Consider the following 27,459-nt stretch of genomic DNA (forward strand, 5'->3'; position numbering starts at 1 on the left):
CAGCCACTCATTCCATCCTAGAAGGCTGTCAGATTGGTTAAGCAGGATTCCCCCTTGGTGAATCCATGCTGGCTACTCCTGATCACCTTCTTTTCGTCTATGTGCTTGGAGATGACCTCCAGAATGAGCTGTTCCACCACCTTTCCAGGGGTGGAGGTGAGGCTGACSRGCCTGTAGTTGCCTGGGTCCTCCTTCTTGCCCTTCTTGAAGACTGGAGTGACACTGCCTTTCTTCCAGTCCTCAGGCACCTCTCCAGTTCTCCAGGGCCTTTCAAAGATGATGGAGAGCCTTTCAAAGATGATGGAGAGCGGCCTGGCAACAACATCTGCCAGCTCCCTCAGTACCCGTGGGTGCATCCCATCCAGGCCCATGGATTTGTGGATGTCTAGCCTGCCCAGAAGGTCTCTAATCCTTTCCTCCTCAACCAAAGGAAAGTCGTCCCTTCTCTGGACTTTCTCCTTCACGTCCAGGCTGCAGGATTCCTGAGGGCTGCCCTTAGCAGTGAAGACTGAAGCACAGAAGGCATTCAGTAATTCTGCCTTCTCTGTATCCCTTGTCACCAGGGCCCCCGCCCCATCCAGTAGCGGGCCCACATTTTCCCTAGTCGTCCTCTTGTTGCTGATGTATCTGAAGRAGCCCTTCCCGTTGTTGTTGACATCCCTTGCAAGACTCAGTTCCAGCTGGGCCTTAACCTTCCTCATTGCATCTCTACATGCTCTGACTKCATTCCTATCATTCTCCCAAATAGTCTGTCCCCTCTTCCACACTCTGTGTACTTTCTTCTTTCCTGTTGCATTCCTCAAGATCCTCAAAAACGTAGTTTCATCCCTACTTTTTTTTTTTTTTTAATTTATACAGTATTCTCTTCATTAGGAAGTAAGATACAGTTCAATCTAACAGGCTGAGTCACAAGGAATTTTATACCTTTAACTTCCCAGMGGATTAGTGTAGAAATACCTTTATCAATTTTGCATTTTTTGAAAAGAGAASAAACTCTTGCTCCTGGGAAAATTTGATTTTGCTTTCTGTAAATAATACTACATTAAATTACATTAATGTAYAATTAAGGTTTTGTGCATTACTATTTGTTCTACATACTTTTCAATTCCTATGAAATAAAGCTATTTTCACTATGAAATCACTTGATTTGTGCCTATACACAGATATACCGCCACAGAAAATACTTAYCAGCTTACTAAACTTGTGGATAACTTGTCTAGAGCAACCTGACAAGTTTCCATTTACTGAGAGAACTTGTAGTAGTAATACACCCAGTATACCCAGCTTTATGCAAGGGATCAGATTCTGTGAGAAATTTGCTCAGGATATGAAAAGTTAGACCAAGAGCTCTGCACTACTGTAGTTTACGGCTACAGTCCTCCTTTCTTCTGCTAAAGTTGCTTGGCTTCAGGAGTCCTGAGGGTCATTGATAAGCAGAAGGTTTCCTCGTTCTGCAAGCTGTGACTGATACCTCCACTTTAATCCGTACGGCAAAGTCAAGGTTACCAATACCAAAATCATATTGTGACAGTAATCCTAAACAAGTTCAAGTTTCCTTTAAAATAGTTTAGCAGTTTCAGACACTATTTCAAGCTATGAGGATAAATAATTGTAGAAGAGTGAATCTCTTCACTTGTTGAAACATGGGAGAGTCAGCATCTATGGTATGCCGTAATAATAATAATAATAAGAAGAAGAAGAAGAAGAAGAAGAAATGTTACTGTGCATATTAAAGCAGAGGTGTTGCGTATTGCCAAACTGTCTGCTTGGTGTCCAAATGCAGTTAGTCATGTTGTTTATGTGGACTAGTGGATTTTGGAAAATAAACTTTTCATCCCATCTCCTTCAGAATGTCATAAAAATACTCTCTTGACATTTAGTTAATAAAAGACAAAAAAGAGTGTGGGCTTCTTCATTAACTTTACATTGTATAYGTCTGCACTTAAGACTGACAATACAAGCTGCCTTTTATAATTGTAAAAAGAAATAGGCATTTGTGGGGTGCCGTTCATCCGGCCTATTTTAAATTTTTATTTTAGGATGAAATCATGCTTTCAAAGTGTGTACTTTTTATCACTGACTTTAAAGGGAACTCAGGGTGACTAATTGCAATGGAAACATCAATAATAGTTGATTTACAGGAAGTCTTGAAATAGAATTCAACACACACACACACACASASAGAGAAAATTCATTGTTTTGTTTCTTATTAAGGTTTTGCTATGGCTGAAAATCTTTTCAAGTACTAATTGGGACATAATAAAATACATTTGTTCTACAAACTAGTTGCCATTCTCCAGCTTCTTGTCCTATACCACAGTTTCCATTCTACCYGTTAATTAATGTGTAGTTCAATATTTGGAATGTACATATAGGTCAACATTTCAAAATGTCCATCAAAATGAAGAAATAGAATAGGAGAATGAACTGACAGCTTGACTCTCTACATAAAATACTTATRTTTTTTCATTCAAAGAATCTTCAGGAAAGGCTGGTCACCAGCTAAAATTCCAGATCTATTTTGACAATTTTTATGACATCTCATCTGCACTACGAAAGATGAAAAAGATAATTTCCTATAGAAATTCAGCAGAATATTTTTTTTCCTAATGGATAACAAGATAGTATTTTTAGTGACTGCTTATTCTTTTTTTCTTTCCAAAGAAGAAAAGAACTCTGCCTAAGTTTCCTAGGAGATAGTTGTCTCTTTTCTTTCTTCAGGGGAAACTTCTAATATAGCAGCTGATACAATATTAGGATGACTTTCAYAGCTGTGACAACCTCAGCTACATTTTTTTCCCCCAGAAATAATGCTTTTACGAAGTTCTACCAAAATATTTTATAGAAGAAAAAATATCAGACTTTACAAGTACCTGTGTCCATTCATTAGTTTGAGGGTCATATGATTCCATAGTGTTCAGGTATGTTTGACCATCGTATCCACCCACTGCATACAATTTATCACCAAGGAGACAGACACCAACAGCATCTCGAGGCATACTCAGTGGAGCCACCATYGTCCAGGTATCAGTTTTTGGATCATATCTAAAGAGGAAAGGAAATTGAATGTCCAGTGARAAGCTAAGTGATTCATCGGGATCTTCATTTGAACTACAGTCTCTCTTTGGGGGGGGAAAAAGTCATGAGCACCCTATTCAAAAAATATATATATTTTTTTTACAGCTGAAAGAAAACATATAGATTTATTGTGTTCCTGATTCAAGCCTCTTAATGTTGGTTAGCAATTTTTATTGAGTTAACATTTCAGAAAAAARTAATTGAGTAAAGTGTCATAAAATGAAATATACAAGGATCATAAGYCCAAAATTTGGTTATATGTATAAAATATATCCATATYAGATATAGAGGATAATAAATCTTMTTTAGTACGGTAAAAATATTATTTCTAAAACCAGATTAAGCTATACATTAATTTCTAAAATTATATTACACTATATTCACAGCAAGAAAATCTCTGGAAGGGTTCATTTTAATTGTCTTAGAATTGAATTTTCCTCCTGATATCTGAACAAGTGCAAAGTACTGTTTTCATATTTGTGTGTTCTTCCATAGTAAGACATTAATCACACTAGATCTTTTAAAATTGAAGGTAAAATTCTCCTTACATAGTGTTACCTATTTAAAAATTAAATATTTATCTAAGTTGTCAATTTAGACTTTTATTATCAATATAAAACTGAGTTAATTTCAGAGGCAAATTCAATGTGTCTATTTTAGACAGGTATTGCAAATTGGAAATAAATCACTTTCTGTTGGTGCCTGTCAATTGGTTAGCAAGGATGTCTGGAGCATTAGCTTAAACTAGATATCTCATTTTCAGATGACTAATGTTATCAGAATAGAATATTGTATCATATCATGTATCATAGTATTTATCATAGCATTATTATATTATCATAGTCTCTGAATACTCTTCAGATGAGCTGGTCAATCGACTAGTATATAAAAAGTGAGTACCATAAGAAAAATATTTAGAGAAATTTAAACTACTGCTTGTAGTGTTTTGTGATGAATAAAATAATGCCCCCATGTATTAGACAATGYGCAGAGCACCCCACAAGGAATCATATGGGAATGTCAGTCTGTAGATGTCAGGCAGGCTTTGCTGTGAATAATAAATTTTGGATTCTTTTTACTTCTTGTAGCTGTCTGCTCACCTTTTTTTTCTTGGACACCATCCAGAATTTACAGTGATCTAAAAATTGTTATTAATACCACTATTGACAACATCTTAATTTATCATCTTTCAACCTACCTACGCTTAACTGGTACTTATAAAAAAATTCTTTTCTTGATAATTAGTATAAAACAAAAACATCTTCCTATTTCCAGATACCTCATACTAAATTGATCATTATCCTTAAAACACAATTCTACACTAAGCTTCTAAGAAGGAGAGTAGGACATTAAGAAAGAAGTCTGAACTTTAAAACTTAGCTGGCTTTTCATCCTGTTTCAAATGATCCTGTGTTCCTCAAGACATGCAATACATAGCTTCATTTTCTTGCTGTAAGACTACTACTTTAGCTTACTGCAATAGAAACCATAAGTTATTTCAGATTCTTTGAATTAAAAATAATATTATTATCTTTATTTATTTTTGAAGGGCATCATGGGGAGCCAAGGAGAGGCCTAGAACAAATAATTGTGGTGGAAAGGACAATTTGTTTAAGAGAATTAGGCTGGTATTAAGCTATGGACATAAATCACTTTTTATCACTTGGTCTCAGGCTTCTCTCCATGAATGGATGCACCTACAAATGTAAACTGTAGCCAGTGTCACATTTTATTTGCTTCTAACTCTTACTCAGTTATTACTCTCCTCAGTCTTATTGTGTCTGCCACTCATTTGTGGTATTGTGATTCAGCTGAAAAGAGAAATGTTGATTTTAAATCACCTGTTCTGCTTTTGTTTTTCTCTCCAGAAAAGAGTTAGTATTTTGTGCATTTAAATGAGAGTTTGAGCTAGATTCTTCCCTTCTCCCCAAAATTCCCTCCATAGTAACGTCCCTAATTCTTTATTTTCAGTTGCTTCCCCCCAAAAAATCTAGAATCCTATGTTAAGCATTTAGCCTGTCTTAACAATGCATGGGAAATTATCAAAGTTCCAGAGAAGGAATGAAGAAAGTGGCATCTTGAGCACAGAAGCTACTACAGCTAGGCAAGAGGTATGTCTGAAATCATGCTACTATCCASTATTCCAGTATCTCCATTTACATTACCTTCCTATATATCAGATAAAAATATAGCAACTCTGGTTCCAAGCCTGTTCTCAAGCTCAAAGTCACATCTACCATCTTGCAGAAGAATGTCCTGAACAGCACACTATAATCTGTTCAGGTGAGGACCCTCTCTCATGTTTTAAAATCGGCTCTGTAATGCATAAAACAATTACGATTAATTGTCCCAGAGAGAAGCAAATCAAGAAATAAGGACTAAGCATAATTGTCACTTGAATGAAGATCTGGGTTAAATTCCCTGCTACAAAATCCTAAATTTTTAATTACACAGCCACTGGCTAGTATACAGCAGCAGCTCTTAGAGCAAAAATCCAAGCAAAGGCCAATGCAGTAAGCTATAAAACATGCTCTCTCTTGTATCCCTACCATCTTTCACTCATGAATCTTTTAACATTCTGCAAGGTGTTTTTTTGCTGTTTTAGAGTATACGAAGAACAAATTTCCTCTGCACGTCTTTTTGAATCAGTGACCTTGTAGTTGACACAGTCTTGAGATTTGAGATGTGCACCTGAGCTGTCTCAGGTGAGAAACACTGCAGCCAACTTCTTTATTCTTGTGCAAGTCCTCTACTAGCTATTTATCTTGCTGACTTCACTGGAACTTCTCAGAAGGTAAGGTGGTAAGATGCTGTGTTCAACTTCTTATGTTTAGAATACCATTAAAAAGATAATGTTGCTTATTTTACTTTCTTTTTTATTCTTTATTATTTCATTCATCGATTTTTTTTAATTTTATTTTACTATCTTTCCCTAACAAGTGATATAATTATATAATAATTATAATAATTATAATTAATATTGAGAATTATGATAAACTTGATGGAACTTGATGGAAGAATACTTTAAAACAATGCTTGAATAAATGAATGCAAATTACGCATGTAAAAAAAGACAAAAAATGTTTGGTTTTAATTAATTTTTTTAAAAGACTATTTTTTTCRACAAGAGCATCACATACCTGTAGCTGAAAATTTTTCACAACCTGCTTTAGCAGTATGCATTGTATCTTCACTTGACTAAAGGTAATAAACTTTAACAGACTYTTTATACAATACTCTTGAACTGTAAGAGTCAAGGCGAAAAACTGCAAAAGTAGGCAAACTAAATATAAATGACATCTTTGGCCTTTTTTTTTTAATAAACAGGTAACCAGGGGCTAAATAGAATGCTTACRACTCAATACTGTCAACAAAATAGAACGACACAAGAGCTTGTTTTTTATAATTGCCAGGAAAATGCCTGAGTTTTCTTACATCCTTTATTCTGTTAATAAACATCTATACATTTCGTCTTTATAATAACTAGATATGCTCTAGGGTGAAAAGGGAACAATAGAAGTTCCTGAATGTGGAAGAAATCAATCTGAAATCATCAAGGTGAGAAGAAGGGGAAAACTGTAGATCATTTGCTTATGTTTTCAATAGTGTCACTTTTGGAGCAACACTTGAAAAAGAATACTGCTTTATAAAATTTGCCAAAAATATCCAAAATTGTATAATTCTTAAATGAGAACTCATAATTGTACCTTTTAAAAGAATACAAAGTTATATTTTACCAGCTTGTGAAAGACAGAAAAAACACAGCTATTATTTTACTTTAGAGTGATCAAATCTATAGGAAATCCTTTACAACCACATCAGCCTTAGAAGAGTTCAGTTTAGGAGTCCTGATTACTGTTGAGCAAGATTTTAACAGTAGCATTCACAAACACATATCTGCTATCATTAGATTTCCATAATCTCAAAAATGTTTTTTAATCATTATGTGTTTTGACAGTTTTCTGGGAGAAAATTGATATTTGAATATTGAAGCACATCCTTGCAGGCTCTGTCAGAATGACAAAATGATTGAAGTAACAGAGAGAAAAAAGATTCATTCCTGAGGCAGAAAGGAGACGCAGTTTAAAAAGACTAATGCCACAGATATTGACAGAAAGTAAAACTTTCAGAGATGTCCAAAATAACTTAAAATAATAATCTCACTAACACTTACTGCTCCTTGGTTTCCTAAGTCACTGCAGTGTTTTTATTTTTGGAAGATGAGCTATTATTTTTGAATATAAAACTGGGCACACTAAATCACCTCCCAGCAATCTTATATACCTAACACTGGGAGGGCTATGAGGGATTGGTCATAGCTTAATGGAGTCCATCACTTAATTCACACCTCCCTTATGCAAGTCTAATAGGCTTACAAGTTCTGATCTGTTAGCTTCAATTTTTACTTGGAAAGCAAGCTGCCCATCAAGCAGGTTATCCACACTATTTTGCTATCAGTGCACAAATACCTACTTGAGAAACACTATATAAACTGTCATTCACATGCCATTGCACAAGATAGCTTAAGCACATGAAGTTTAGCTGCTTTTTACAATTCTCTTTAAGAAGTACAAAAATGRTGGGATGTGATTTGTCTTTGCCTTTGGAAGGATTTTCTTCTGAGACACACAAAAATGGAAAAAAAAAAATCTTTCTTATAAGTACCAGTAAGTAGAAGTGATTTGAAAGATTTCCRTCTTAGAAATTCTGTCATTAGTAGTCTTAATATGAATATTTACTTCCCTGAAAATTCTGATTATTGTCAGTCATAAGGAGAAGGCCAACAGGACAGATTCTATAAGTAARGAGGACCTGAGATTTCTCTGATAAACTTTCCATCTGTTGGAGACATGGAAGTCTAAAGTATTCTGCAGTCTGTGATCTGATTTGCAACTTTCTTTCCYTGGGAGAAGGGAAAGAGTCTAAAACTGAATAAAATAACTTAAGGAGTAATATTGCCAGGTTTAACTCATAACTAAAGGATTATATGTTGGGACACTGGTAAATGCCAAGCCAGATTCACAGAAGCTACAACTGGCATTTGATAAAAGTTTGACTGCTCTAGGAAAACAAACAAACAAACAAACAAAAAAACAAAACCATAGTCCCAGTGCCTATCTTCAAATGCATGTCTAGGTCAACCAATTACTCAAATATACYTACTTTTAACCTTGCAGCCTCTACATATTTGGAGATATATTACTCTTTATTCTATTTTAAAGCATGTTAAACCCTCAACAGCAAAAAAGCCAATCTCCATTAAACATTTGAACAGTATCTTCAAATTACACAGAGTGCACATTATAATGACTCCGACTGCGTCCTTGTGCCCTACTAGGTATTCCTGATTCACAGAATATACATTTGTAAAATTCAGGGTAACATAAATGAAATATGTAGGACTTTATCAATATATCAGRAAGTGGCAGCACTGCCAAAAGAATCACTGTAGTGTGCTGAAAATAAACATCACATAACCAGTTCTATTTTTCTTCTTTGCTCAACTATAGTTTAAAAGTTACTAAATAGACCTAAACTGTGGTGAAAAGATGTGAAAAGGYTGTAGTTTTGTGTCCATGATAATATATAATAGCAATGTGAAAAAGTGGGAAAGAAAATAATCTCCAAATATATTTTTTTCTACAAATTTCTATGGAATTTTTTAAGAATATAGGAAGTAGGTATTTCATYCATTGCCATTCATTGTCATGTATCAGTTTAATTTCACCATAATTTAACTGAGAAAATGATGCTTCCAGACTTCATTTGTATTCAAAAAAAAAAAAAAATCTTGTACAAATATATAATAACTGAATACCTTTCTACATAGTCCAAGAGGCGGGAGCAATGGTTAGAAGCAGGAGCATCATGGCCACCAACTGCATAAAGAAATCCATCACATGTAGCCACTCCTACACCTCCTCTTCTCTTACACATTGGAGCACACATGTTCCATTTATTTGTGTGAGGATCATAATATTCCATTGAACTCAAGCAGGAACTTCCATCCCGACCTCCTACTGAATACAACCTAAGAAAACCCACATAAACAAAAATGATAATAAAACAAGAACTCAGAAATATAGAAATAAAAATAAGGAGTATCTGATTTTTATCTATCATCTGCTACAGGAAAAAAAGAAAAAATAGATCATCTCTCCAACTTATATGAATTTCATAAGTTCAGCAAACATGGATGTTTTTAATGTTATTATCAAATTCATATTCCACTTGGTGTTTTGTCTTGCTTAATGGAAAGCAGCACTACTTACTTTTGAAGAAAAAATATAGTGTGTGAATTGTAAAATTAAGAGTAAACATGTAGAACAATAGTTGTGGCAAATTATTCACATATAATCTGGAGGCTAAAACATATTTGCTTATCATCTGATGAATAATTTTGAATAGCAAACAGATTCTTAAAAATCAAGGCCCGTTCAAAGACAACGCCCAAACAGAAAAGGAKAGTAAATTTATCAAATAAATTGTTGCAAATAGTTCACTGAACTATTCACTGGTGCAGAATACAAATCACACCACCTCTTAAACCTATATGGAAACAAATTTTGTTAATTTTGACATTGCTTATGTATTGTTATAAAATTAGATAAAGGTAATTATTTTTAAAATCTATAAAGGGAATACTAAGTTTGATTCTGCAGAATTTYGGTTCTTTTAATATACACTAACTAAGCTCTAACGTATTAATAGAACAAACAAGGGTTAAGATATTGCACAATATTAGAGACATGGCTTATCATCTATATTAGGAGAAACTAAATAGATAAATCTGAAGAAGAGAATATCAATGTATGMGGGAAACTGTTCAATAAAAACATAAATGATATGGGAAAGCTTAACAGAGAAGTTAGTTAACTCACACAATGCTAGACACAACTGGCATAGTACAAAGTTAGAAAACAATATCATAAGACAAAGAGGGAAGAATTCTTTCCTTTTTCCTCAAAATGCAGAATAAATGCAGCATTTGTTTTTAAGAGAATATTGTGAAGAAGGATAAATGGGTTCGAAATGAGAATAAACACATTCAGAGAGAATGAATTCATAGGCAGTGTGGTTCAGAGAGTCCTAAMCTGAATATAATGGACAAAGGGCTTAACAAATATAGGTGTATGGACATTACAYGCTTTCTTAAATATCCACTAATGTTCATAGAATCATAGAATCAGTAAGGTTGGAAGGGACCTCCGGAGATCATCTAGTCCAACCTCCCTGCTCAAGCAGGGTCACCTAGAGCATGTTAGACAGGGTTGCATCCAGGCGAGCCTTGAAAATCTCCAGAGAAGGAGACTCCACAACCTCTCTGGGCAACCTGTGCCAGTGCTCCGTCACTCGCACAGGGAAGAAATTCCCCCTCACATTCAGGCAGAACCTCCTGTGCTTCTATTTCTGCCCATTGCCTCTTGTCTTGTCACAGGGGACAACTAAAAAGAGTTTGTCCCCATCCCCTTGACACCCTCCCTCCAGGTGCTTATACACATTGATCAGATCCCCCCTCAGTCTTCTCTTCCCCAGGCTGAAGAGGCCCAGCTCTCGCAGCCGTTCCTCAGAGGGCAGGTGCTCCAGTCCTCGGATCATCTTCATAGCCCTGCGCTGGACTCTCTCTCTCCAGTAGCTCCATGTCTCTCTTGGACTGGGCAGCCCAGAAATGGACACAGCACTCAAGATGAGGCCTCCCCAGGGCTGAGCAGAAGGGCAGGATCACCACCTCACTCGACCTGATGGCAACACTCTTCCTAATGCACCGCAGGTGACCATAAGCATTCCTGGCAGCAAGGGCACATTGCTGGCTCGTGGTCAACCTGTCATCCACCAGCACTCCCACATCCTTCTCCACAGAGCTGCTCTCCACAAGGTCAGCCCCCAGCTTGTACTGGTGCCTACGGTTATTTCTCCCGAGGTGCAGGACTCTGCACTTGCCCTTGTTGAACCTCAGCAGGTTCCTCTCTGCCCAGCTCTCCAGTCTGTCCCAGTCTCTCTGAATGGCAGCACAGCCCTCTGGTGTATCAGCCACTCCTGCCAGCTTGGGATCATCTGCAAACTTGCTGAGGAGGCACTCTGTCCCCTCATCCAGGTCACTGATGAAGAAGTTGAACAGGATGGGACCCAGGACTGAGCCATGGGGGACCCCACTAGCCACAGGCCTCCAACTAGACTCAAAGCCACTGATGACGACCCTCTGAGCTCTGCCTTTCAGCCAGTTCTCAATCCACCTCACTGTCCAGTCCTCTAACCCTCACTTCCTGAGCTTATCTAGGGGGATGTTATGGGAGACTGTCTAAAGCCTTGCTGAAGTGAAGGTACACAACATCCACTGCTCTCCCCTCATCTACCCAGCCAGTCATTCCATCACAGAAAGCTATCAGATTGGTTAAGCAGGATTTCCCCTTGGTGACTACTCCTGATCACCTTCTTTTCCTCCATATGCCTGGAGATGACCTCCAGAAGGAGCTGTTCCACCACCTTTCCAGGCATGGAGGTGAGGCTGACCAGCCTGTAGTTGCCTGGGTCCTCCTTCTTGCCCTTCTTGAAGATTGGAGTGACATTGGCTTTCTTCCAGTCCTCAGGCACCTCTCCAGTTCTCCAGGACCGTTCAAAGATGATGGAGAGTGGCCTGGCAACAACATCTGCCAGCTCCCTCAGTACCCGTGGGTGCATCCAGGCCCATGGATTTGTGGATGTCTAGCCTGCCCAGAAGGTGTCTAATCCTATCCTCAACCAAAGGAAAGTCTCCCTTTCTCCGGAAAGGAARTGTTCATTGAAGGACACCAGTTTCAAGACTATTTCTGAACTATTTCTAGTTCTACTTGGTTACATCTTATCTTTCTGATCTATTTCAGGCTTTGGGTATAAACTGCTATGGCTACTCTTATTTGAACGGAAGTATTGACTGAAAACAACACTGTGTGTTTCCGAGAAGAAAATAATAGAAGTGGCAGGGTTAAGATAACAAAAATTATCCATAGATGGTTATTATGAAGGATAACTAYTGTTTTGCATTTATCCAACACACAAAAGATATATACTTTATATTTATACAATATTTATAATTTAATTTATAAAATATATTTATAAAAATTTRTAGTATAACTTACAACATAATTTATACACTTGTTCAAAAGAGTTGGTGAGTTGACACTCAACTACAATAATGATATGACTACAAAATCCCTATTTTTCAGCTACTTTTTAAAATATTCCCGTAATAATTCACAAATATTATTTTATCAATTGGCATTGATAGAATGCCCAACATAGAGTAGATTGCCCTAATCAGCTAATTAAAAACTAACTAAATAAACAAACAAAAATCTTAATCCAGTGATGATAKTTTCTCCGTAGTTTGATCATGCATCTAGGTAGTGGGAGTTAGTATAGTTACTGTTGTCTTATATTTTAATATGTTATCTTCTACAATTCCTTAATAATGAATAGATTCACAAACTCCTAATTCTCTCCTCCGATAATAAATAAATAATTTAGTTAATATCRCAAAAGTTCTGCATGCTATATAAGAAGCCATAAGTAAAACTGTAGTAAGTCTTTGATCTGATCATTCAGCCTGTTCCCTCTCCTTGCAATGGGAGCCTCATGTCCAGAATGAATTTTACACTTGCCATATAGTAGAGATTAAATATGTAATGCAGGGCAGACATTGTTTTTGCAGGACGTTCATTAAACCAAAGAAAATTCTTGCCTATGCTAACATTAAAATGTCGATTCATCAAGTAAGGGAAATGACACCCACGGGCATTGTATGTTGATTTTCTTCATCAGAATATAATATAATGTATATAATATTTCCACAATAATGTATATTTATTTCCAGAATTGTAGGAAAGTTCTGGAAAACTTCTGAAAATATTTTAAATCTAAAATTGTAAAAATATGGTTTAACAAAAATTCAATTGCATTTGTAACTATCTGCAGGTAAGAAACTTGTTTCCTTCCTCCTTTTATAATGGTTCCCAGGAGGAAACAGTTCTGACGCTTCTTTCCCACTGTTRCCATGCTGCATTCATTTCTCATATAACTCCTTTTTGCAGTCTGCTGCCTTTTCTACAGTGCCTGGAGATAAACTGGAGAGAAACACGGGCTATTTTAAAGTCCAACCACCAAGCAATTTAGGATGCAAAATCTCCCTACATGAAGCTATTATTCATTTGGAAGCTTTTAGTGTCCTAAATGTTCTGTGAATTCAGAGCTACTTAAATGTACATTTACCATTATGTTTCGTTGGCATAGGTGCTGATGAATAGGGAAATATAATGCTAACACTGCATATGTCATGGAAGACATGGAACATTTTAATACTGCCTGACAGACATACTTGAACTCTAACAAAAATAACCAGGAGAACCCACGGCTTCACTGTATGAGAGAGGATGGTAAAGAAAACAAACTCTTTCACAACTATGTCTGTAGATGCCAACTTAAGGCATTTACCTTTGTATATGATTTTTTGATATCTACAGGTGGGACAAAACTCAAGATTAAGACATCTACATGTAAATGTTAATACGTGTAATCTGTAGCATTAAATTGTTCCTACCAGTGTTATCAGTGTAGCCAACCAAGCCTAAAGAATAATTCAATTTCCTTGTCCTTACCAACAGAGAGGGACTGGTTASAGATGTGAAGGTTGGGGGCAGCCTTGGCTGCAGTGACCACGAGATGGTGGAGTTCAGGATCCTGCAGGAAAGAACTAAGGCAACAAGCAGGATTGCAACCCTGGACTTCAGGAGAGCGGACTTTGGGTTCTTCAGAGACCTAATTGGAGGAATCTCATGGGTTAAGGACCAAGAAGGAAGGGGGGTCCAGGAGAGCAGGCTAGTATTCAAACATCACTTCCCCCAAGCTCAAGAGTGGTGCATCCCTACGAGTAAGAAGTGCAGCAAGAGGAGCAGCAGACCTGCATGGTTGAATAATGACCTCTTGGCCAAATTCAGAGAAAAGAAGAAAGAACACAGAATGTGGAAGAGGGGACAGGCTACTTGGGAGAATTAARGGAATTCCACAGTATGTAGAGCTGCGGCAAGGAAGGTTAAGGCCCTGTTGGAACTGAGTCTGGCACAGGATGTTAAGGACAACAGGAAGGGCTTCTTCAAATACATCAGCAGCAAGAGGAGGACTAGGGAAAATGTGGGCTTGCTACTGAATGGGGCGGGGGCCCTGGTGAAAAGGGATACTTGTAGAGAATTGGCTGGACGAGCATGGATATCAGGCCGTGCAAATGAGCAACCCTGACTTGCTGATATGGAGTAACCTTGGAGACACCTTGAAGGACAAGTAATGAGGGAGTAAGAATGAATGCTGTGTAAAAACAGGATGAAGGGGTTGGCGAGACGGGACAGTGAATACGTGGATAGCCAATAACACAGAGCTTTGTGGCGTGAACTATAGTAGTAAGCCAATTAGATATAGCCAGCTGGATGCTTGAGCGTGTGAACAGCATACGATGGTATATAAGCAGGTTAGGTTGCTGAAATAAATGGATCATATTGCTAGCTCATATTGAGTCGTCTTATGATTCCGCAAGCCCGCCTCTGACAGATACTGAGAAGGCAGAATTACTGAATGCCTTCTTTGCTTCAGTCTTCACTGCTACGGGCAGCCCTCAGGAATCCTGCAGCCTGGACATGAAGGAGAAAGTCCAGAGAAGGCAAGACTTTCCTTTGGTTGAGGAGGAAAGGATTAGAGACCTTCTGGGCAGGCTTGACATCCACAAATCCATGGGCCYGGATGGGATGCACCCACGGGTACAGAGGGATCTGGCAGATGTTGTTGCCAGGCCACACTCCATCATCTTTGCAAGGTCCTGGAGAACTGGAGAGGTGCCTGAGGACTGGAAGAAAGGCAGTGTCACTCCAGTCTTCAAGAAGGGCAAGAAGGAGGACCCAGGCAACTACAGGCCCGTCAGCCTCACCTCCACCCCTGGAAAGGTGGTGGAACAGCTCATTCTGGAGGTCATCTCCAAGCACATAGACGAAAAGAAGGTGATCAGGAGTAGCCAGCACGGATTCACCAAGGGGGAATCCTGCTTAACCAATCTGATAGCCTTCTGTGATGAAATGAGTGGCTGGGTAGATGAGGGGAGAGCACTGGACGTTGTGTACCTTGACTTCAGCAAGGCTTTTGACACTGTCTCCCAAAACATCCTCCTAGGCAAGCTCAGGAAGTGAGGGTTAGAGGAGTGGACGGTGAAGTGGCTTGAGACCTGGCTGAAAGGCAGAACTCGGAGGGTCGTCATCAGTGGCGTGGAGTCTAGTTGGAGGCCTGTGGCTAGTGGGGTCCCCCACAGCTCAGTCCTGGGTCCCATCCTGTTCAACTTATTCATCAATGACCTGGATGAGGGGACAGAGTGCCTCCTCAGCAAGTTTGCTGATGATCCCAAGCTGGGAGGAGTGGCTGATACACCAGAGGGCTGTGCTGTCCTCAGAGGGACCTGGGCAGGCTGGAGAGCTGGTCAGAGAGGAACCTGCTGAGGTTCAACAAGGGCAAGTGCAGAGTCCTGCACCTACGGAGAAATAACCGTAGGCACCAGCACAAGCTGRGGGCTGACCTTGTGGAGAGCAGCTCTGCAGAGAAGGACCTGGGAGTGCTGGTGGATGAYAGGTTGACCATGAGCCAGCARTGTGCCCTTGTGGCCAAGAAGGCCGATGGTCTCCTGYGGTRCATTAGGAAGTGTGTTGCCATCAGGTGGAGGGAGGTGATCTTGCCCCTCTGCTCAGCCCTGGGGAGGCCTCATCTGTAGTGCTGTGTCTGTTTCTGGGCTGCCCAGTCCAAGAGAGACATGGAGCTACTGCAGAGAGTCCAGCGCAGGGCTACAAAGATGATCCGAGGGCTGGAGCACCTGCCCTGWGAGGAACGGCTGCGAGAGCTGGGCCTSTTYAGCCTGGGGAAGAGAAGACTGAGGGGGGATCTGATCAATGTGTAYAAGTACCTGAAGGGAGGGTGTCMAGGGGAYGGGGACAAACTCTTTTYAGTTGTCCCGTGTGACAGGACAAGAGGCAMTGGGCAGAAAYTGAAGCACAGGACGTTCCGCCTGACCGTGAGGGGGAATTTCTTCCCTGTGCGAGTGACGGAGCACTGGCACRGGTTGCCCAGAGAGGTTGTGGAGTCTCCTTCTCTGGAGATCTTCAAGGCCTGCCTGGATGCAACCCTGTCTAACATGCTCTAGGTGAACCCTGCTGAGCAGGGAGGTTGGACTAGATGATCTCCGGAGGTCCCTTCCAACCTTACTGATTCTATGACTGTATGACTTCTACTTCAGTCACTACTTCTATACTGTTTTTCAACAGTAGAGAAAAGAAAAAATAGATAAAGGGGAGCATGGCACTCAACAAAATATATACATATGATTCAACTCTGTTTAAATATAGACATTTAAACAAAGGTGGATATTGGCTGTCTAAGTTAACCATTAGTCTCAGAAAAGATCTGTGATTTGGTTTAGCTGCTGAAAGGCAGGGACCAACTGCTAGCTAGGGTACTGCGACATTCCCACGAGACTGGCAGATATGACAAAGATAGACAAGAGATACATGYCTCCCTAGAATGACTGTTGGAGGTGAAGCAAGCAAATGAAATAGYTGTAGACAACTGCATATAGATTGAACTCTGAAACTGAAGACCAACATTTTTGAACCTGAGATTTCCAAATAGACTTCTGATTCAGTATTTGGACAACTAAACACTTCACAAAGTTTTCTAAATTGCATGGTACCAACACTTCTGCGGAGGCTCGTGGGAGTGATCCTGCATTTCCCAAGTCTGAATACCTACCTATTATTTCTTATCTCTTCTGTCATGAAACTTCTGTTTTATTTCATTGTCTTTCCACTGAAATAAATATATAAGCTGRTATTTCCACACTGAAAGCGAAGTATTCTGTTTTTCATTCCTCTATTTCAATTAGGAGAGTTATCAAAATGTAAATAAAAGCAGAAAATCTAGCATTTTTGAATTTCCAGTAAAGATACAGTATACGTTGTTCATAAGTATCTGCTAACAGTTTCAGCCAGCTAGTGGGGCCAGATAGTTCTTGTTTAAATAGTCTACASCATTTAAGACAAAACAAAAATAATTTCCAAAATTAGGTTTTGGAACTATCATTTTAGATTTTCATTGTGTTTATGTCTCAACTAGTAACAGATCTGTAGGCTAACAGTAAAATTTTATTTCATAGCGGTCTAGTTCAAAGAAATAAAAGTTCAAAATCAATTAATAATTTTAAAGCTCTGATTTTAATACAGTATTGTGACTGAGCATGGACACCTCAGTTATGTATTTGCACCTATTCATGAATAACAAAGGAGGTAGAAAAAACAAATTTCTTTACCCCCATGACAAGTTTCCTAGGCCATGGTCACATTCCTTAACCTAAAATGACTGCAGAACYGCTCTGGAACCAGAGTGCTGAGAGTTCAGGATAGTTCTAAGAAAGTTATGATGAATTATTGCTGTTTTTCTTATTTTGCTACAAATAGCTCTTTCTTGGTCAAAGACTATAAGCKCAATAATGTTATTTATAACAACTGTTTTTAAACAAATAATGAGCTTAATGCTAGCTGAATAATAGTAAWAATAATAATTAATACACATATATATAGCTCCCTAGCCTTACTGAGTAAATGGAAATTTGGTCTCATCTCTTTTCTTTAACTCGTAAGTTTACTTCAAAGTATCTAGGTTTTATTTAGGGTTAATAACTCCATTTCTCTTTCATTGGTTAGAAGTTCTTCCGAGGAAAAATCATCTGCTTGGTCTTCAGTCATCCTTACTATTTCTATTTTACTTATTTCTTCAGAAACTCTTCACAATCACTTACTAAATATTTATGACACCCTGCTTTTTTCTCRTATCTTTCCTTGCTCTTGCAACGTCTTTACAATACTTATATCTAAGGATACTTAGCAATCTTACTTGCTTCTTAGTGCTCATGGTCCTATTTTATAAGATGACTTATAATATATCCATTTTTGCAGCTTTGTCTTTCTCAGTAACTGTTTAGGGCTAAATTCTCTGCAGGGAAAAGTATAAAATATTTCTTTAAGTAATATATCTGAAAGTCTGGTATAACGGAGGCCACACCTCAGCCCTGTGATTTCCAGGGCTACTCTTACCTCCCTGGACTGTATTCAGTTCTATTTCTTTTGTCATTAGGTACCTCTGATTTGACTGATTTGTTGATAATACTTGTAAGTAGACTTTCAGTTTCATGTGCAAGTACTTGCAGAATTCAGAGATGACAGATAATCCAATTCTGAATTTAGTGAAGTTCCTCATTTTTTTTCTCACTTATTACTTTCACTTTGCTATTTCACAGTATTATCTTAGCAATTTTACCTTAGCTAAACAGTGTGTACTACTTCTGACTATGCTTTTWCTGTATGTCTGCTACATACTATATATACCATCCTGCAAAGCTCTCACCTGCCRTCAAAAATATAGTTCATTTTTTCCCATTTCTCCCAGGCTCCTGGCATTTGAAGACTCCATAGAGATTTCATATTTCTTAGCAGCTCTTGAGTACATACACTACTGTAAGACTTTTATTTTCAACRTTGTACTCTTAAGAAGAAAACCCGAGAAATAAATATGCTCTCAATCACACTGTAACTCTATCTTTGTTCATTTTTCAGTTGGAAAATTTCTGTTTACTGAATACCTCACTTGCTTGTGTATCCTATTAAAACTGTTGGGATTTTTATTTTAAATGTCACTGTTTACAACAGAAGATCAGCAAGGAGAAGAGAGGATTCAYACTGAGCACTTTTGTTTCCACTGATCACAATGAAAGTTTTGCCTGCTGGGATATTATGGAATTCTATTCCCTAGTTTATTCAGGCATTGTTAGTAGACAGTTTAGACCAAACTCAATCTCATCTGAACCAGAAACTTGGCACTTCAAGGTTGGGTCTCTTCTTTTTTTCTTTTTCTTTTTTTTTTAAGGTGGGCAGAGATTCCTAAAACATGTTTTCATATAAAAATGGCTAGAAACTACAATAGAAGCTTAAAGTAGAAGACATTAGGATAAATTGTGACTGGTTCAATGAAAAGCATTTGTCTCAGAGCTACGATTGCAAACCTTTGATAGATAATCAGAAAAGCCATTTTAAAATGCAGTTTGACAAGCCAACCTCAAAAGGGTAGGCTGCCTTTGATCTGAGGTAGCATGGCTTGTGAAAACAGTTAAATCATGCCTTTGCTGCATTTCTTAATGAGGTTTTGCCTTTCAAAATTGTTTCACTGTGTATATCAAAGACTACATCCTGTCTTTTGCTTAGGCCCCTGTGCACTGCTTTTTGCCCTCTGAGTGTTTCTGAAAGAGCAACACAGCTTTACTCTAGCTCATAGGATACATGCCCAGCAGAAGGGGAAGAAGGCAGTCAGCAGCAGCAAAGCTGGACTCCTGCAATGTCTAATCAGTCAATATTAGTCCCAGGAATGAGACTGCAGGAGATCAAAGGCCCTTATCTATCYATACTGCATTGGTTATGCCACTGGCACAAGCTGAAAATGAGAATTAATTTTCGGAATGAAAACTATTAAGGAAGACTTACTTCTGTGTGGAAATTCAGAATGATAGTTCGTGTATTTGGCAGTGCAGTGGTAGAATAAATTAAATATACATACAGTTTGACAAAAAAAGTGAAGAAAATGAAAAGCCCCCCTCTCTCCCAAACTGTTACTTGAATTTAAAAATAACAATAATAATTAGAAAAATACTCAGAGAGAAATATTCTTTGCATGGATAATATCATTATGGCAAAGCTCTACTTCCTATATTACAATGTATAGTTTCCTAATAGAAAGAACACACTTCAAGTAAATTTAGTTCTAACCAAATTCCTAATAAGGGTTGCATTCACTTTGCAAGACCAATGACAGAATGTAGATTACACCAAAATGTCCATGACAGTATTAGGCTATGAAACAKTTAAGGCAAAATAGTCTCTGTAATCAATTATTTTCTCTAGCATAAACTTTTGGCYCTTTATTTGCTCTCTTATTTATAAACAAAAAAATACAGAGAACCTGTCTTTAAACATGACATTTTTATTGAATTCATAGAAAGGCTCTGTGCTAGACTTAACCAAATTTCCTTATGATATTCACCTTTTATTTCAGTTTAATTATTTTAGACCATACAGTTTTTCCACTTTTCTTTGTCTCAGGATTCATTTATTGGATGATTTTCTGACTAAAATACTATAAATTACATACATCTTTTTGTAGATTCTACAGTTAAGGAAGAATATTTTCAACAAGTGCCCCTTTTCCTGATGGCAGGATGCAGAATAACTATCTTTTTGAGAAAAGACTTTGATCAAAAGAAGTAGCTAATAAACAGAACATTTATAAAACATCAGCAGTTTCAAAATTGTCTTAAAATAGCCCAAAATAACTCTTACAGAATTTCAATTAAGGTAGAAAATTACTCATAGGTCAAAGTACATTCAGACTAATATATATTAAGAACAGAGAAAAGAACGTTATGCTACCATTAAAAAAGATTCCTTCCCAAACATGAAAACTTCAAGACTAAATTATAAGAATTTAAGCTGCAAGTTAGTCTTTGAAATATGTTTTTTATTTCTCCTTATTGCACAAGGGTTTTGCAAAATTAGTCATATTTGTAAAATGCTTACCTTTAATATCATCTTAAGTCAAATTTCATTTTACTCTCTACTTGGGTAGATAATCTGATATCTTTCCTRGAAACAGATGTGTGAAAGCAAGCTTTTTTTTCTTGATAAGGAAGAGCAGTGCTGTGTTTCAGTATCAGGTAAAATATTCATGTCATTCATAAAATATAGATTTAAAAGTATTTGTCTGTAGTTAATGAGAAACATTGTGGGCAGAATACACACAACATGAAACATTTTATCTCTTTGTATGATTGTAATTATGTATGTTAAATGTACTTTTGTCAGTTCAATGGGATTTTGTAAAAGAATAAATCTGATTAATCAGTAAGACACAATAATAAAGAAAATCTAAAGAAAAAATAATGAAAAAGCCACTCTGATAGAAAACATAATTGTTTAARTCAAATTTTCTTATCTTACTAACTTACACAAAATGTTGATGTCTTATTTCAACTTTAAAAATCATAATTAGAGCTTATTAATACTTAATTTATTTAATACAATTGAGCTAGTTCTTCATTTTTTACTGAATTATGAAAATTAGCAGTGCATTTCAATTATATGGTTCACTTGAAAGAAGTCTTAGATCATCTAGTCTGTGACCTTCATAATGAAAAAATTCTTCTCAATTCACTGAATTCAACCGATGATGAAAGACTCAGCTGAAGCTGATCTACCTGTTTGAAAGACATTTTCTCTTTACTCCTGATATTTAAGATATTGAGAAGTTAATCAAGTTTCATATTAGAAAAATAGAAATATTAGTTGACAGTGGAGATGGCTTGGTATTCTGTTCTGCTGGACCTGGTGGATATTTGATAGGTCTTGTAATGGCTGTAGTTCCATAAAGGATTTAAATGAGTATCACTTTCAATGTACAGCTTCCTTTAATTTCAGTAAGAGTTAGACATTTAAATATCTTTCTAGATGTACGCAGATATGGAAGTAAGAAAGTGTGTGTATACACATGTACATATATATACACACGTGCATGTAGACTGCCTGAAATTAATGCCCTCACTTGGTCAGCTGACTATCTCTAGACTTCTCTGACTGCATTGAACAAGGGTTTCCTTTAGGTCTCAGCAAATAGGTGCTAAGTACTCTTTGAGACAGTATTATTCTACTCTTCCTGTATAACGTCAGTAAGGAGCAAGTGCTGGAATTCTCATATGACATCTCCCCTTGAAAATGATAATTAAAACCTAGACTTTTAAAATAATCATGAATGTAGGACGCCAATGTCTTTTACAGTTTTGACCCTCAGAGATACGGCAGAAATTGCAGCATTCTTTTTAGAAGTCTATTACTAGTTGTCAGAGCTGCATAATTAGAAAGAATAGCTATGAAGATTTTTTGGGCCCTGACTCCTTCTGCCTAGATTGGTACTTAAGATACATTTAGAAGCTTAAGTTCAAGACAGTGACAAGACTGCCTTTTTCATTCTAGGAATTAAAATTSAGTAAGTTAATTCATTATGTCTGCTTGCTTTGAAGCATTCTTACATGCCCAGATCATACCATAATATGTTATTTTTGTTATCTACATAAGAGCCTGTTGTTCTTTTCAAAATTCATAAACAAGGGAAGAGTGTAGTAAAGACAAAGTGTTATCRCAAAAACCTGGATGATGGCCTTACAACAAAAGCAAAGTCGTACTAGCTGTATACTGGTCGACAGCAAGCTAGTCCAAAAAATTGTTGCTCATGCTGGTGAAGGACAAGGAAAAACGTATGTCAGAGCATACCCACTAAAACATGTACATGCACCACTGCCTCTTRAAACATACGCAATAGAAAATGTGGCACCAGGGTGTGCTGTACCAGGGAGGCTGGCCATGGCGTATCAGCAGGACATCAGCTCTCTGCAATGTAGCGATGGCTTTAGATCTGCCATGTTTTCTGATGGATACTGGACCTCTAAAGAGCAACACATCCTAACTACATACACGATCATGCTGAGGTGAAGAAAAAAATGTCTTATTTACTRTAAAGTTGCACAATTTTTCATTATCCTCTTTGAAACATATTTATCTAACTTGCATCCTCTGCAGCCTCGCTAGGGTTAGACTAGATGAACGCTACGTGAAAAGAAATAGACCTGTGCCGAGATTCYTGTTTTACAGTGTGAATGTTAAATACCAGGTTAAATCTTGCTTGAAAAAAAAGAGAAGAATGTGATGCATATTGAATTGAATTGCACATTCACTGAGCTGCATGGGATCCCTGCACCGGAAATATGGATCTATGTGCAAAAGTACAAAAGATCAGAGTAGGGCACTGAATTAATAATAAACCCTAATGACTCTGCTAAGAGAAAATGCCACAGACACATTATTATATGATGCTTGAAAGGCAAAGGAGCAGAACTCCTGGAGAAGGCTGTAATCAGCCACACAATCAAGTTTCGTAGGTAGTTTTATATATGTAATACATTGCTAATTCTCTTGTGCTGAATGCTGAACTACAATTAAGAACTTTGTGGAATTATTAACCTATGCATCTCCAAGGTCAGTACACAGCAAATATGTGTCACATCATGTGAGTGACTAACTACAAGACAATTTTTAGAACCTTTCACATGCATAGTCAAATTTGATTGAGATTTTGCTATTGACTTGAAAATGAAAGCTAAACAAGCTAAATTTTCTGATATTCATTTTGTAATAATGCATAGTAGTCATAAGGGACATATCAAACTAAAGTAATTGTTATTTTTACTAGAGGTACAGTATTGATCTACATAAAACAAGTTTCTTTCCTAGCTTTATTTCACTAATAGACCTGAAAACAAAACAATCCCCCACACATATGTTTTAGCTATACTGGACAGCTCCCCATGTTATCCTTTCAAAATAAAAAGCAGAATAGTTGGAAAACTACTGGTAAAAAAATAATCAAATGTGTGGAAATTCATTACTAAATGAATCCAACTATTGTGAAACTGGTGGAACTGAAAGAATATAACTGAATATTAAAAAAATCACCTTTTTAAATAAATGTAGACATCCCTAAAACCTCTTCACAAGACAGTGATTTATTTGAAAATCTAAGAAATGAATTTGCATGTGTACAGAGGGACAAAATGATAAATATGTACAGATGTTTACTTTTCCAAAATTCATCAGTATGCTCTACTTCTATGAATGTTTTAGTAGAATTAATAGTGTATGGAAGCCATTAAAAATCCTATCTGGTACAATCAAGTAACCAACAAAATTTGTCACTGCCAATCTATAATAAATTATCTCATAAAGGACACAAACAAAAACTCACATTTTTGTGTTGGATTGCATTTTAGTAAAGAAATGAAAAGGGAATACTTTCAAATACCATGACTAAGATAAATAGAGACAGCAGGAAAGAACTACAAAGGAAGGAAAAAATATTTGATGGAGAAAGATGAGGATTTTCAAACATTTCTAAAAGAGAGGCTACTCAAACAATATACTTGTTAAATTTGATTAAGGAGCTCTACGATTAGGGCTTTGATCCTACAACATAAAGAAATATCTTTGGGTCAGTTCAAGCATCTTGTCTTTATTTTCTGCATTGCATTTTCGTGCTTAAAAAAATGAATGTAGCAGCCATCCTTCCTTTGGCCTCTTTCTTAAAATTATGAATTGTGACACAGGTCCTTAAGGGTGTTTGAGAATTTGTTTACTACCTTTGGTATGAAAGGTACCAAACAAAGACCATAGATGGAGCTTTGGCACAAACCGCCTGAATACCCAAATTGCTCATTTGCCATTTCATTCTCTGGCTATACCTTTTAAGCTTTTGACTTAGGGGTTTTTGTGTTGCTTTTTTTTTTTTTTTTTTTTTTTTTTTTAATCGGCGTTCTTGATGATCATGACTCTCACGCTACTACTCGTGCTTTCCTTTTTTTTTTTTTTTTTCCCTAACTGCTATAAAAAAGGCTAAACCTCAATAATGAGAGGAAGTGCTGGTCTATACTCCTTGCCCTTGTCATCAGGGATTGATCTCTACCTGTCTTACGTTTAGCAGAATACATAAAGTCAATGACTATTGTGTAAATGTTATCTGAAAACAAGTGCTTAGCTACTGTTTCCTTCAGTTAACCTTGTGTTACATGAAACAGATATGGAGAGAGAAGGTTAAAGACACACTAATAATGTTATATTCCAGAATTGGCAAAGATCTCAAAGTCAGTACCAGGCCTTCCTTCTCCTTAGCTGGACCTTATTCTTAAGTTGCTCAAATGGATATAGCTTCCATAAAAGAGGGCAGAAATAAACTATGTTTGAGCATCCTTAAATGGCACCTATCTGCAATCTCTATTCAAATCTTTGATCTGCTGGATTTGAGACACTACTTCAGTCTCAGATGACTAATAAATTCCCTAAATCACAAAAGTTATACTTTTCAATGGATAAGAATCTGGGCTCARGAATATAACTCCAGAAATCTCCACATGGATTCGTACGAAAAGAAGGCAATCTCTGACGAGATCTGGTCATTTGCCCCAAATGAGGTCAGCTGCTTGGGTACTTGAACCCAATCCCCTTCCTTCAACTTTCACCCCTGTCTAATGTAAAAAGGGTCTTGKCTTGTTGCTATAGATCCATTCTTTTCCAAACTCCATTCATCCACCATTTGATAGGAAACTTGGCCTCCTAACTCAGGAGATTARGAGATTTCCTCTAGGTGGCAATTGTTTCAGGATTAGGTGTACAAAAATCAACGTCACAAAGCATAACTAGTTTTCAGTTCCTAGCAGCGCTCTCCTCTGTCCCTCATCATACAATGGCTAAATTTAGATGGAGACTGTAAGAACAACAGTAATACAAATAATAATAATAATAATAATAATAATAATGAGTCTGTAAGAATGACCATAATACAAATAATAACAACAAAATTACATTATTGTTTTTCTCTGCAAAAAACAAGATAAAGATCAGATAGATACCAGCAAGAAATATTATTCTTCTGCAACATTTCTCATAGTTCCTTTATTTTCCTTCAGAGAAAATAAATACTCTTTTTTTCTCATCTAAAAGTAAAAAGCTGATTTGAAATGGAATTTAAAATAGTTCTACTTTAAAAAGTTAAAGTTAGCAAGATTTTCTCACTTTATCTGTCATAGATCAATAACAGTGTGTGATATTTGATATAAACAACAGCAGCAGGTGGAAATATAAAGTTCACTAAAGCACATCTTTGAGGTTGTGCCAATCAATAAAGGGCAGAACTTCTTCTTCTTGGTTCCAAAGCCATTATATTTACACTTAACTCAATGTACTGTTGTGATGTTCTACCATTTAAAGACAATCTGCAGATCATACAGCTATGTATTTTTCCTCTTATAGCACAGATTTATTGATGTCTGTTAAAAGAAAATAAAAGTAAAGGGGCAGCTTTTTTTCTTTTCTTYTGTGAAAGCTGTAACTGCAAGAAAAGGATAGTGATGATAATAACCAACACACAAGTCAGAAATGAGGAGCACATTTTAAAAATGTATATCTTTTAAGGACATACAATGGGGAAGTTTAGTAAACTTTCAGTTATGGTTGTGCCATACAACTGTTTGGAATAAAATAAAAGTGTATGATATAGACAGTATCTTAGTCATTTATTCCAAAGGAGAGGGGAAACTAACAAACTTAATTATTTTTTTTTCACTTAAATTTTCCTCACTAGAATTTGTTCTGCTARAAAATGAATTATATGATTAAATTTACTGTAAAGTTCTGTGTTCTTGGGGAATGTATATTTCAAATGGATACTTATTAAGAGAAAATTAATAAATAGATAATGTAACCTAGGAAGCAAATACATTGTTAGCTACTGAAAAGATTAGTTTTATTTGAACGGAAACTGTCAATCAGTGGATTTTTTTTGTTTTTGCTTTTGTTTTCCCATTGGTTTTCAAAACTGAAGAAGTAATCTTGAAACATTAGGTGCTGATAACTTTAAAAAGTTATTGGAAAAGACASGGGTACTTTTGGTCCCTAACGATGCATCTAAGTTCTGCAGGAAAATARTAAGGTTATTAGTCTTCACTTCAAAAGKAAGAGAGTCCATTCTTTCTACAGCATCGTTTCCTCTACATTATAGCATACTAGTTTTGCATACTAACTGTTGCAAATGAGTTACGCGCTATTTATGACTACATAAAAAAAAATCATATTAACCATTCCAACCTCTATCCCCCTTGTTATCCACATATAAAGAGCACCATCCTTTTCTGATTGTTTACACTCGATAGAACACTATACATTTCTAAATTAGCATAAACCCTCATTTCACAATTAATGTTTTTACTCCAACTTCATCTAATGCTGTGGAAGAGTTTGTGCACTCCTTTTCTTCAAATCTTGGCAACCGAGTTGTTAGCAGAAACAAGGCCAAAAATATGATGCTCTTTCCAAATTTGGAGGAACTACTGGGTATATGAGTCTTGYATCCCATCCACTTTATGAAACTCCACAGTCACGGCAAGTATACCACTCCAGTCTTCAAAAAGGGCAAGAAGGAGGACCCAGGCAACTATAGGCYSGTCAGCCTCACCTTATCCCCRGAAAGGTGATGGAACAGCTCATTCTGGAGGTCATCTCCAGGCATATGGAGGAAAAGAAGGTGATCAGGAGTAGCCAGCATGGATTCACCAACAGGAAATCCTGCTTAACCAACCTGATAGCCTTCTGTGATGAAATGAGTGGCTGGGTAGATGAGGGGAGAGCA

General features: G+C 37.0%; 1 protein-coding gene across 1 annotated transcript in view; it reads right to left on the bottom strand.

Annotated features, from left to right (window-relative positions):
• KLHL1 (kelch like family member 1) overlaps nt 1-27,459 on the bottom strand; it is a 248,194-nt gene that overhangs the window by 3,910 nt on the left and 216,825 nt on the right. Inside the window, exons 9-10 of the mRNA XM_085309552.1 lie at nt 8,897-9,109; nt 2,874-3,045 (exon numbers count right to left, since the gene is read on the bottom strand). Of these exons, the coding sequence (XP_085165678.1) occupies nt 2,874-3,045; nt 8,897-9,109 (385 nt within the window). The remainder of the gene's footprint in view (nt 1-2,873; nt 3,046-8,896; nt 9,110-27,459) is intronic.

Source organism: Rhea americana, unplaced genomic scaffold, assembly GCF_003343005.1.
Source record: "Rhea americana isolate MKP2758 unplaced genomic scaffold, rheAme1 scaffold_3, whole genome shotgun sequence".
In the NCBI taxonomy this organism is placed as follows: Eukaryota; Metazoa; Chordata; class Aves; order Rheiformes; family Rheidae; genus Rhea; species Rhea americana.